The 12,101-nt window shown below is 39.7% G+C and overlaps 1 protein-coding gene across 7 annotated transcripts in view; it reads right to left on the bottom strand.

Moving 5' to 3' along the window:
• MYLK (myosin light chain kinase) overlaps nucleotides 1-12,101 on the bottom strand; it is a 227,901-nt gene that overhangs the window by 114,019 nt on the left and 101,781 nt on the right. For all 7 annotated transcript variants that reach the window (XM_026082130.1, XM_026082135.1, XM_026082133.1 and 4 more), the window contains 4 exons: nucleotides 10,084-10,249; nucleotides 6,174-6,339; nucleotides 3,258-3,294; nucleotides 1,663-2,237 (listed from right to left, as the gene is read on the bottom strand). In XM_026082130.1, coding sequence (XP_025937915.1) covers nucleotides 1,663-2,237; nucleotides 3,258-3,294; nucleotides 6,174-6,339; nucleotides 10,084-10,249 — 944 coding nt within the window. The remainder of the gene's footprint in view (nucleotides 1-1,662; nucleotides 2,238-3,257; nucleotides 3,295-6,173; nucleotides 6,340-10,083; nucleotides 10,250-12,101) is intronic.

Genomic DNA, 12,101 nt, shown 5'->3' with positions numbered 1-12,101 from the left:
ACACACACAGCCCCTAGATCCAGCACAGGATTCTCCAAATCCATAAAAAAATTTGGAAGGGGGTAGGTTACCATTACAGCCACGAATAAGAAAAAAAGTGGAATTTCCACTGGATACATCAGAAGGCAGGAAATGTCCTTTCCCTGTGAATTTACTCCAGGAGAGACTAGAAGTTATTATCACAAAAAAGACTCTCTTCCCTGACCAGCAGAAAAACAACACACTGCTGGAATCCACAGACAATTAGTGAAAAAAAAGTRTAGGCAGGAGATCCTCTGAAAGTTTGAAAAAATTCAAGTCCTGAAGCATCAAGGAACCTGGATGCTTTGTAGTAACCCTGCAGACCTGCCAGCATGTGGAGCTGACAGCCTGGCAAGTAGAGGTCTCCTTATGGATGTTACAGCATTTCCATTTCCACTGCCCATCACAGCCAGGAAGGAAAGGTGCATGTGAAGACAAGCCCGGACACCCTCTGGGGAGGATTCTCAGGGAAGAGAGTTTCTTGGACCAAACTAACTGGTTATTAAAAGGAGTTATGGAGATTTCACTGGAGCTTCCCTACAGATACCATGCACGACCTTCCCCAATCGACTTAAGAGTTTGAGCTTTGGATCTGAAGCCAAACAAAAAGACATTCACTGACTTCAATAAGCACTGAATAATCGCCTTGATTTCTGCAGAACAGGGACTACATTTCCCTACCAATAAAAACTATGAATTAGTTAAACTTTGCAATATTTTTTAGATGCTCTGACGGAAAGTGAGGGAGAAGTTCTTAGTACTACTCTGTCTGAAAAATAAACTATTCAAAAGGTGCCAGAATCTTTGGAATACTTCCCCTTCTGTACTCTCTGGGGTTGTGATATAAATTGTATTCTTTCCTCATGGGGCAAGAACCATTGAGAAATGAAATCAATTAGCATGGTTTTGTTGTGAATTTTTTTCTCCACAGACATAAAAAAACCAATTTCTCCCTCACTCATGGGAACAATTTGAAGTGCAAATGTTATTTAAAAAAAAMCATAAAAATGCTTCAAAATTATTTTTACTAAAATTGTAATAAACAAAATGAAGTGTTCCAAATCTACCCCCTAGATTCAAGGTTACCAGCAAAATGCAGCCCTCATTACTCTTTCRAGAGGTTAAAACACAGTCAAATTCTGAAGAACAAACTCTGAACCACCCTTTTAATTCTGACTTTTTCATTTAAATTGTTAGAAGCACTCAGATCAATATTGGGGTGACCAAATATAAGGGGTAACAGTAGATGCCCCAACGGAAATGCAGTGACTAATTACAGTTTCTTAGCTGATCATTTCTTTGGCTCAAGAGGAATATAATAGTTACAGGTCTGGAAAGGGTACAATTAATTTTCTCTCTTGCACCCTCATATAAGAGGTCCTAAAACTGCCTCCTAGAAAGACAGGCATTGAGCACATCTGGGGAAAAAACAGTTGCAAGAGGGGATGGACACTGCAGTGTGGAATGGCCTGAAAATTTCCCAGAGTAGAGTATTGTGGAAACAGCATGAGACTCTGCATCTATTTCAAAAATGTTTTAGGAAGAGGCAACTTGCAGTGAAGAAGGAAGTGTTTCCCCATTTCCAAGCACAGAAAGGGAACTCAGCTAACCCCAGGGCTCTGAGAACTTTCATCCTTTTACCTTTGCTCTTGAATTTAATCTCCTGTCCTTCTGATGCTTCCAGGCTCTGTGGACGGCTCTCAAACTGAGGAGGAATTCCCTGAGGCTCCCTCTTCTCCTCTGTTACAGCTTTCCGGGCTCCACCTCTGTTTTCTGCTTCTCTGCTCCTTGGACTGACTTGCCCTGTCAGAAGTGAGGTTTGTTGAGCTGTCACCGTGGGCTGCACAGGTCTTTTCCTGTCTTCACCTGGTCTTAGAGAGGTGGCCTGGGGTTCTGCCTTTGGTTCAGGTTGAAATTTAATGGCTTGCAGTGTGATGGTGCTTGAAGTTTTCTGCAAGACCTGAGATCCCCTTGTTCCTCCTTTAGGTTCTTGAGGAGACACTACACTGGCTTCTTGGTGATGTCCTTCCTTACTGTCTTTGACTTCTTTGGAGGAGATGTAGAAGGTCTCTTTCTTTGCTGACAGTCTGTCTTTGGTTTCAATCATATCAGCGCTGCTGGATTTCAACTCTTTGGCAATCCCATTGCTAGTTACCTGTTGGAATTCTGAATGTTCAGCAGCTTTAGCAGGAATTGTTGTTGGTTTTGATGGTATGCTGAAGGAAAATCATAAGTTTACAGATATATGATACTGTATAAAGACTAATCATTATTATCAGCAATGATACAAATGTCCAAGCCCTTAGCAGGAAGGTGAGCTAGCCTTCTCTTGTGAGTAAATTATGGAGGCAGAACTAATCTGGTGAACCCAGTACATGCGGATTTCTGGCTGTAGGGCAGCACAGTTGCATTCACATCAACCTTATTTTAAAGTATGTTTCTATAAATCACACAAATGTTAATAACAGAATAGGCACAGCATTTTGAGATCAACTTTGCAATGAAAATGGAGTTAGGACAATGTAAACATGCACTTCTGAAATCCCATCCAGGGCATGCTGGTACAGACTAAGCATCCTGAAGGCTCTAAAGCAACTGGCCTTCATGAAGATATCTTACACAGACAGGTTAGAACATTTCATTCCTGCATTTTCTATCCATGAAGAAAAGCCAAAATGATTTTTGTAAATCATAGTCATTTAAATTTAATAAAYGTGCTAAGTCCTACAATATCTATTTTTTCTTATTGCTGTATCCATACTTCAGTAGTCTATTTTCAGACAACAGTAAAGACCCTGGACATACCACATTTGTGTATGAGAGCAGAGAACAACCTCAGTATTGACATGATGATGCAGGACTGCAAAAAGGAATTGGCTTGACTAGTCCAGAGTATAATTTCTCCCCACACAGTTCTTGTGCAGATTCTACAGCTAATTGGCTRCTCGGAAGCAGTGAGCATAAAGACACCTAAACTGTGCTTTCCTATACCAGACCTGCACTTTCTGTACTTCACAGTGTTGTCACCAGTTCCACCAACTATTTCATAGGAAACAACAAGGACATCTGAAATTGTCACTATGAGATAATCTCATTCCAAATAAAAATTTTCTAACTTCCAAATACAGACTGACCCAAAACAATTTATCACTTTGTGAGAAGGCTTCATGCAGTAAATGTCATCATTAGTATACTATACTTAAATATACTGAGAAAGTACCCCAGGAAAAACATACCACAATGACTGAGCATATGTGTCAGTCTTATCTGGACCTGAAATAAAGAAAAACAGAACAGGTAACTGTTATATATACTATATATAATCCCATAAATTGCATATGTTGTAAGCAAAGAATATACTTAAGAACCTTCACGCTTCATACTTCCTATGCATTGAAGTCAAGATTGACTATCACCACACCTGGAATTTGATATGGACAACAGCAAACTGCTCAGCTGAGACAGAAAGAAGTCTTAGTCTGTTCTGAGACACTGCTGGATCTAGCGAGATATAAAGCCCCTTGAGAAGTAATGATCTGTCAGTCTAAAAGGCTTGTGTTGGAAGAGAAAAGTCAGGAAGAGATTCCACCTCAGAAGCAGCTCATTAAATCTTACGGGAACTCCACAGAGTATGCAAAGTGGGAGAAAAATAAATCATCAGTACTACTCCTGAGCATGCCCACAGTGAAACTGAAGCTGTGCTCCAGATAAAACACAAAATCAAAATAAGAGTAATAACCCCCTTCCCTCACAAACCTAAGCCCACCTGCAAACTTTTACTGAGTCATTCCCTSGGTACTAAGGATTATCATGTTCAACACAACACGAAAACTAACATACAACATTTTTTGATTTGCAACAAAACCACAAAATCTGGGAACATGGCTAAGTTATATAGCTTGCCAAGTTACCATCATCAGCTGCATTGATATAAATGAGTGCACTTTTTGCCTATACCAGCATCTTAGTTCACATGGATGTAAGCTTCCATGTATTCTCCCAAACCTAGACAGTATTTGCCTCCCTGTACCAACTCCTAAAGACAGCATCAGTTAATAAATAGCTGGGAGGGAGCRAAACACTGCTCCAGATCCAGTCCCAACCATATCTCTTCATTTCTCCCTGGTTAACACTGCAGGATGCAACATGTTTTCTCCTGGTCAGATCAAAGTTGCATCCACTCTGCTGTCAGCTGTGGGACTAGAAATTCCAGCAGAAAGGCTTGCAATAATGAATTTGCAGGAAAAAGTCATCATCCAATACTGCATAAAATATGCTTTCAGAATCCTTGTCTCAGGGAAAAGACAAAAAGGTGTGACAGATGATACCCTGATTTCAACTGTGGTTTGCAAGCAAAAATCCACATCTAAGTGCTTGAACTTGCGTTACCGTTTGCAGTGACCAAAAGAAACTACTTACACATAAAGAAGGGTTGCACTGAGAGAGGGAAATAACTCATTGACCTCACTTCAATAAACCTGTCAATATACAGTTACGGAAATTTTTCACATAAAAATTAAAGCTGAAAATGGACTGGATAAATGCAGAAGAAGAAGCAGAATAACTACTGGTAACAAAAACAATGCTATGCAACCCTGTTAATTAAAAGAATATTTTCCCCTCCTTTGCTGCTTTCCATTGTGCAGAAACCTGGGGGAAAAAATGAAGCTCTTGGAATAAGGTTATCCACATATGAGCTTGCACGGCTTTATTTAAAAGAAAAAACAAAAAAAACCCAGTAATTCTGAGCCACTTGATTGTCTGTTAGCATTTTACAGCAGTTCCTACTACCYGATCTAATTGATAATGAAAGAATTAGATATTGTGGTTAGGTAAGTGGAATCATCCGATTAGTCAAGTACACTGCCAGAGAACGCCCTTCTTACTGACAGTCTGGAGACCACTTTCTTCTGGTTGACCTGTGCTAATCCAAGAAAGAATGTGCGCATTATTCAGAGATGTGGTCAGCATCTGAAGTAAACATATACCACCACTGACTTTGTGACCCCAGTTCTGCATCACCTCTCAAGGCTGCTGTACGCACAACAGAAAGCTCACCACTTCAGGGAGGGCAAGCAAGGATCAAGTTTCATGTTCAATAAAAAGGCTCAGTGGACAAAAAGGCCCTTTCTATAATATATCAGTTGAATAGGCAACTTGTAGAAGCTTTCTGCAATGGTTTTATCACATTGGCACTTACAGATAAAAAGCGCAGCTTTAAGTAAAGTGGTAAATGCTAGTTGCAGTTCTGAGAATCCCAGATGCAAATCCTATTGTCATTTGTATTCTTGACCTTACAAAGTGACAGCATTGCTGTGAACCTAAAAAGTTCACTTCAAATTTTCACTGATGGGGGCATATGTAACCCACTGATCTTGTGCCTGCAGCTGAAACCAGCAACTATTCATTTATTTATCTAATTGGGTCCAGCAACTGTGACAGCCTACTGCTTACCCATTGGCTAACAAAATTCCTCTCTAGTGCAGTTGCTGAAGGCTTTATGCTTTTGTGGCTGATGCAAAGGGCACCCTAAGAAGCATTAAACTGCAAAATGAATTGTATATAATAATGTATATATAGAATAGAAGATCCCAAATATTTACACAAAAATTTTTATTTCCTTTAACAACAGTGAAATGAGGCAGGGTCGGGGGTTGAAAACCCTGAATTTTAACCTCATTAAGCTCTTCTTCTCTCTCTCTTACAGTTCTGAATTACACTCCTGTATTTTCCTGGTTCTACGAACACAGAYACAACTTTGTTCCCAGATGGAAGTTGGGATAAATGTGCATCCAGAACTGGTACTCAACAAATACAAAAACAATTACTGATTAGAAGTATAAGGGCAAAATTTCAATTGGCTGAAATTAAAATCTATGTTCAAAACATATGAAGGGCAAAACCATAGTAAAAATGAAAAGTTGGTTTTAAGGGAAGTTGTTATGAAGAAGAGTTTGGACAGTTGTTTCCCAGAGCCCCAACACAATGTTTTCAGCTGTAGTACGCTCCAAGCTATCACATATCATTTAATGAAGAGACAGAAAGATATTGGGAAAAAATCAACACTTGTAAGGAGAACACAACCAAAGATGTTTTAAAGGAATGTCTGTAGTTCACTTATGCTCTTTCTCATTAACTTTTCTTTGCTGTACCTTGAACGGTGAGCTCTGCAGACACAGACGCCTTCCCAGCACTGTTCACCACTGTGCATGTGTAAATTCCTGCATCAACCAGCTGAGCATTTTGGATCTCCAAGAACTGGATGCCTGTTTTCTCAAACATGTTGAAGCGATCATTTTGCTGCAACTGAGTATCGCCCTGCAAATATCACAAGACACCATGAAACAGAGAGCTATTGTTAGGAGGAAGGGAAAGAGCAATTTTTTGGTCAAATATCAGGCCAAAATGCCTTTTTCCTATCTCTCAGCCAAATTCCTTCTATGAATACTACTCAGACAGTATAAACAAAAATGTGTGTCCAAAAGTCCTATAATTCGTATCTGCACGAGACTGCTTTTCCTTGCATTTTGCCATTCCTCCCATCTAAGTTTGCTTGTGGCTTTTCACCATTTAGTGTGTCCATATCCTTAGAAAAATCTCCTTTCACTGCAGGTGGGCACAAACCAATTTTCTGTTCATGTTCTTTCCATAAAGACAAACATCACGTTTTTAAGCAACAGCTTTCAACTTGGAGAGTAGTTCTCCATCCCTCAATAGCTCCTTTATGCTGTTTCACTTTAGGAACAGGAAAAGAAAATGCATAAGAGGACCTCAGCAGTGGCCAGACAAGGGGGGCAACAGGCGCCAGGCAGGACATTAAGAGCACCACTGCTCCTCTGTGGAGACCAGCTGAAGGTGGGTATGGGCTACAGCATCCTCCAGCAGAGCCCTCATGCCCAAGAAAGGCCCACAGTAGAGAATACAGAGAGGGGAGAAAGCCACCTTTGGCTCTATTCTTATTCTGGCACAAAGGGACTCTAACCTTCATCAAGATTTAAACGTATTTAAAAAGAAAAATGATGCTTATTACTAGAGGGCTCTTCAGTCTACCACACCAAGATACTATGCAATCCAATGATTAAAAAAACTGAAGTCAGGTGTCTACTTGTACAGTAAGAGGTGTGGAAGATTAACACAATTYACTTGCAAATTTGAGGCTTTCTCCTTCATTTCCAACACTTAAGACAAGAAGAAGTTTCTATCAAAGAGCTACACTGGAGATGAAACAACAGCTTTGAGGCAGGAACAAATGTATGTAATTCTCTGCTCTCCATTACATGAATTAGACTAAATGATCAGAACAATTATTTTTTGCCTTTGAATTCTAAGAAATAATAGATCAAACTACTAATTTGTGAGCAAATTAGTGCTTCTACTTCAGTATCTGGCATTAAAGATTAAGATAGCAGGTGCCCCTGCTATCAGGCACCACAGCTTTTCCTATCCTAAGTTTAGGAAGGGAGAGCTGTGCTTTCTCCAGGATTTGTAGGGCACTGCTCAGCCAGGGTTTGATTTTCAGACACTGTAGCTCCTGAAGGCTCTATCAATTTACTACTATCTGGGTGCTATAAACCCTACTTGAAAGAAAAGCTAATTCACATCAGGGTTTTTGTGGTAATACAGGATCAGCTTCTGTCCTTTGTGACTTAGCAAAAAAGAAAAGAGGAAAGAAAACAATAAACACAGACAGACATTTACATAAAGAGCTTATTCATTTGTTTTGAAAAGGGCAATTTTAATTGTTTCTAAAACTCTCATGCGCCTTATGGAAGGTGGTCATGTGTTGGCTCTGCCACAGCCAGATGTTGTCCAGCAGCCACGTAAGCTTATTTTCAGGATGCTGAGGCAGAACTCATACACCATGCCGCCCAGCAGGACTTGGCAGCACCATCCTCACATGGCCAGAAGGATTCTGGGCCTCAGCTTGTTTGCAACCAGCCAAAGCAAATGCATGATTACCTGTGGAGCCAAGCCCCTATGAATACTGTATGCAAAGACATGCTTTGCAACAACAACCTGCCAATAAAACTTTGGTAAGAAGCAACAGCACATTAGCACTTCACAGAGCATAAGAATTACTGAAAGAAAGCTTCACAAAATCTTCCTGGTGCTCAAAATATGGGCTAAAATAGTATCACAAAAGCCTAAAAAACCCAACCCAAATTAACCAACGCATTGCAGCAATGAATTGAAGGCAAGTTCCAGAGTGTGACAGGGTGTCTGTAGGCCTCCAATGGCAGGACTACTGAACCTCTGAACAACACACCTGTATTATTTTACATAGCAGTATATGCAGATCTGCAGGTGTCCAGATAGGATTTTTAAGGATGCACACATGAACAGAACTTATGGAGCTGCTAATAACACAAACTTCTCATACTTAGTTCATTTAATCAGACAATGAATGACAGATTATAGAATGATGCATTATGGAAGCTGACAATCTATTGGAAAATGTGCAACATAACCTGTAACAAACTGCAAAAATGCGTATAAAGAAGTACCAAACTATAGATTCAAGCTGCTGGACTGCTAATCTCTACTTGCTGTTTAACACACAGCCCTGAACTTGCATGGCTGGAGAAACTGAGCCAGCCTGGTGGGACTGGGAAGAGGCTGTTGCAGTTGTGGAGCAGCTGCATCGCAGACTGCCTGGAGAGCTGGTGGTCCTGGGAGAAGAGACAGCAGCCGCTGGGAGAAGCGGACCCTGGATGGAGACGCCAGCTGAAGGAGACATCTCAGTGTTTGCTCACACAAGCACAAGGCTGCTCGTTTTCTGAGGTGTCTCCTCACATTCTTGTGTTACAGACAAGAATGAGTCTGGAATAAAGCAGCCAGGAACTTGGAAGCATCCCCTTACCCTTTAAACAGTTTTGTGGGTTTTTTTTTCCCAGAAAACCTACAAACACCAGAAGAAATTAAATGCTCAGAGAAAAGCTCCCGCATTTCCATTCTTTTTGACACTATACATAAAGCAACTGTCTGTTAAAGGCTGAAGGGAAGAGGGGAGATAATAGAGCAATCATGAATTTGCTCTTCCAAATTACAGAAATTAACTGTAATTCTCTAAAACATTAATAGTTTCAGCAAAAATAGCCTAATCGATGTAACATTTAATTATCACCTGAAAGCCCTCTCACTACTGACAAAAAAGTAGTTGAAAATCTTGAATTTGCCCAGAGGGGGCGCTAAGACTTAAGTCTTCAGTGCTTTTTAATAGTCTAATAAATTTTGAAAATTGTTCATTTGTAAATTTTTTTTTTGTAAATGACATGCTTATAATTCTCAGTTTTAATGCAGACCATAAGTTCACAGCTCAGGCCTCTTCTTATTTTATATGTCAAACTCTTTTCTTCTACCAGTTTCAGAGATAGTAATGAAACAGATAAACTGTTGTTCATCTGCCTTGGACATTTCTTTTTTAATTTGTGAAAAACGATTGTGCACGCCAACAAACAATCATGCCTCTTAGTGCCTAAATGGCTCATTTCCTTTTCAATTAGATTTCATTTCTTTTTAAATATCTTCTTAATTCTAATGTACAGGTAAAATCAATACAAGTAAAACAGAAAAGGAACTTCAGGTTTGAGACTCTGAAATGGAACTTGGGAAATACAGCTGCAATTTTCATGACTGTAAGACACTCCTCTGTAACCACAGTCCAGGCATTAAATCCCTGCAGACCCTCTCTATAAAACAGAGTTGATGATAATATTCACATTTCCCACTCTTTGTCTATTTGCCTTATCTAGTTAGTAAGGTTTTTGGGCAGATATGTCTCATATCCACTGTTTTTATAATGGTACCTGGATCTTGTCTGGTGCTTTCAGATGATATCTCTGTACAAATATTTTCAGCTATGAGACAGATAAAAGAGAAGTTTATATTGCGGAGAAACATTATCTTTTGCGTGTTTATTCAGTGTGAAAATATGGCCCTCTTACTTGTATGTAAATTCTTGCCATGACAATTTACCATACCACAGCAGCAAACACATTTCATCCTTTCAAGACATGAAACTTCACGGCAGAAAGAAAACATTTATTTCTTGGCAAATCATACCTTAAACCAAGTTACTTGAGGCTGAGGTCGTCCTGTTATTTTACACGAGAATTTGCCTGTCTGCCCTTCACGCACGACAACTCTATTGGGTTTTGTAGCAAACTTTGGTGGACTCTCTCCCCAGATGCTTGGCCTGTGCTCCACGGATGGAACGGTAAATCTTCCCCTGGAAAGGCAGTCAACATCCTAGTTTCACAGCAGAACTGGGAGGTGGTGTGGTTAGAGCACACTTCAGGAAGCATTTCAGAACAGTCGTCTGCCAACTAGGATATATCATATGTAGTAACCAAGACACTAGTTACCAAATTTTCAGCCTAACACAGTATTTTTTGGGGCCAATGGGAGAAATGCCATGTTGGCGACAACTGCTCTTGCCTCCTCATGCAACTGAATATGCGACGCTATGCGCCTTCATCCAGCATACACACAACTCACATACAATCTCAGGGACAGTTCAAGGTGCTTGTAACTAGAGCTGGGCAAACTAAATCACAACAAGCATGCCATATGTTTAGTTTTTCCCCTTTCCTCTTTTCAACTCGCCTACAATTAGATTATTTGTGCTTACTTGTTCACTGTTCAGAGTTCTTTGTCACGCTGTTGGTTTTGACACCGAGTGTGGTGACACAGTAATTTCTGACTGTGAATCAGCAATTTGTTTTTGCGACATCTCTGATGCGGCCTGGTAAAGATTATTAGTTTAGGGAATGCTTCTGTTTGGAATCACATTCACTACAACATTTGCAAAGCAAACATGAAAAGAGCACAAATGCAAAGTACACCACTCCAAGTGAATGGCAAAGAGTATCTGTTAAGTGTGAAGGCCCAGCTCTACTTACATGGATGGCACAGACGTGGAACATGTGGAACAAAACTACAGCAACTACAGTCCAAAACCTCAGTCACATAGCCATAAAACATCAAACAGTATTGTAGCAAGAAAAAAAAAAAAAAAGTGTAACTGCTGTCTGTTGATGTCAAAGGGAACACTCGCACTCTTTGCTCTGAAGACCTGGTACAATCAACACACACACTAGCAGATGGCAGATGGTGATTTTTTTTTTTTTTTGCTTTAAGCCTTCAATTTCAAGCAAACCAAACCATTTTCAGGGCCCTCTTTTCCAGATGGCCTCTTACCCCATGCAAATGAGATGTGTCAATACCTCTCCATTTCTATGAGGTATCAGATACTAACAGAGACCACACCGCCTCAGTCCAAGGTGCTGCCAAGACATGATGGTTGCCATATAGGCAACTTGAGGTTTCTGAGTAAAACAAGATCATGATGAAAGGATTTACATGGACAAGAGGAACAGTAGAAAATCTTGGGAAAGAAGGGTGACTGCAACATGCTAAAATGGAAAATCTCCATCGTAGAATTAAATAGCTGGTGGCTTTTACTGTCTGCTTCGTCATGTTACCTCTAAACAAGAGTATGAATGTTTATTAAAGAAAGAGTTCTTTTCATTAGTGACAACATTTAGGTGATGTCCCTATATTCATATATTTATACACGTATACTAACACATTAAACGAAAATCAGCTATTATACCCTGCAGGTTTACAACTGTTTACTAGACATATACAAATGGAAATTTACTTTTTTTTTTCTTCCTTCCTTCATGTTTATGGAAGGCATAAACTCTCCAGGCCTTAATATTATTAATAGGCCGAACAGGAGCAAAACACATGAGGACAAAAAATAAGGACAGTCCTTCCAACTCCATGCAATGCAATAAATTACAGTAGCTCTTTGGAAAGCCTGAAGGAAAAAGAAAAGCTAACAGCAACCTTGACCGTCCTTTCTTGCTTTCATTATTTAGCATGTGTATTTCTGTAGTACATTTGCAATATAGACAGCACCCCAAGAAAGCTTTCCTGATTACTCAGTTTCACTTACTAGTCTATTTTCACAGTTGTAATCTGAGTCAATTCTAAAAATCAAAACATACACAAACAATATTCATAGCAATGAAGAAATTAAAAACTTCAATTTTAATTATCTGTATTCAGACCAC

The sequence above is a fragment of the Apteryx rowi genome, unplaced genomic scaffold (assembly GCF_003343035.1).
Source record: "Apteryx rowi isolate R43461 unplaced genomic scaffold, aptRow1 scaffold_57, whole genome shotgun sequence".
Classification (NCBI taxonomy): Eukaryota; Metazoa; Chordata; class Aves; order Apterygiformes; family Apterygidae; genus Apteryx; species Apteryx rowi.
The sequence above is the reverse complement of the archived record's forward strand: the minus strand, read 5'-3'. Positions and strand labels throughout refer to the sequence as shown.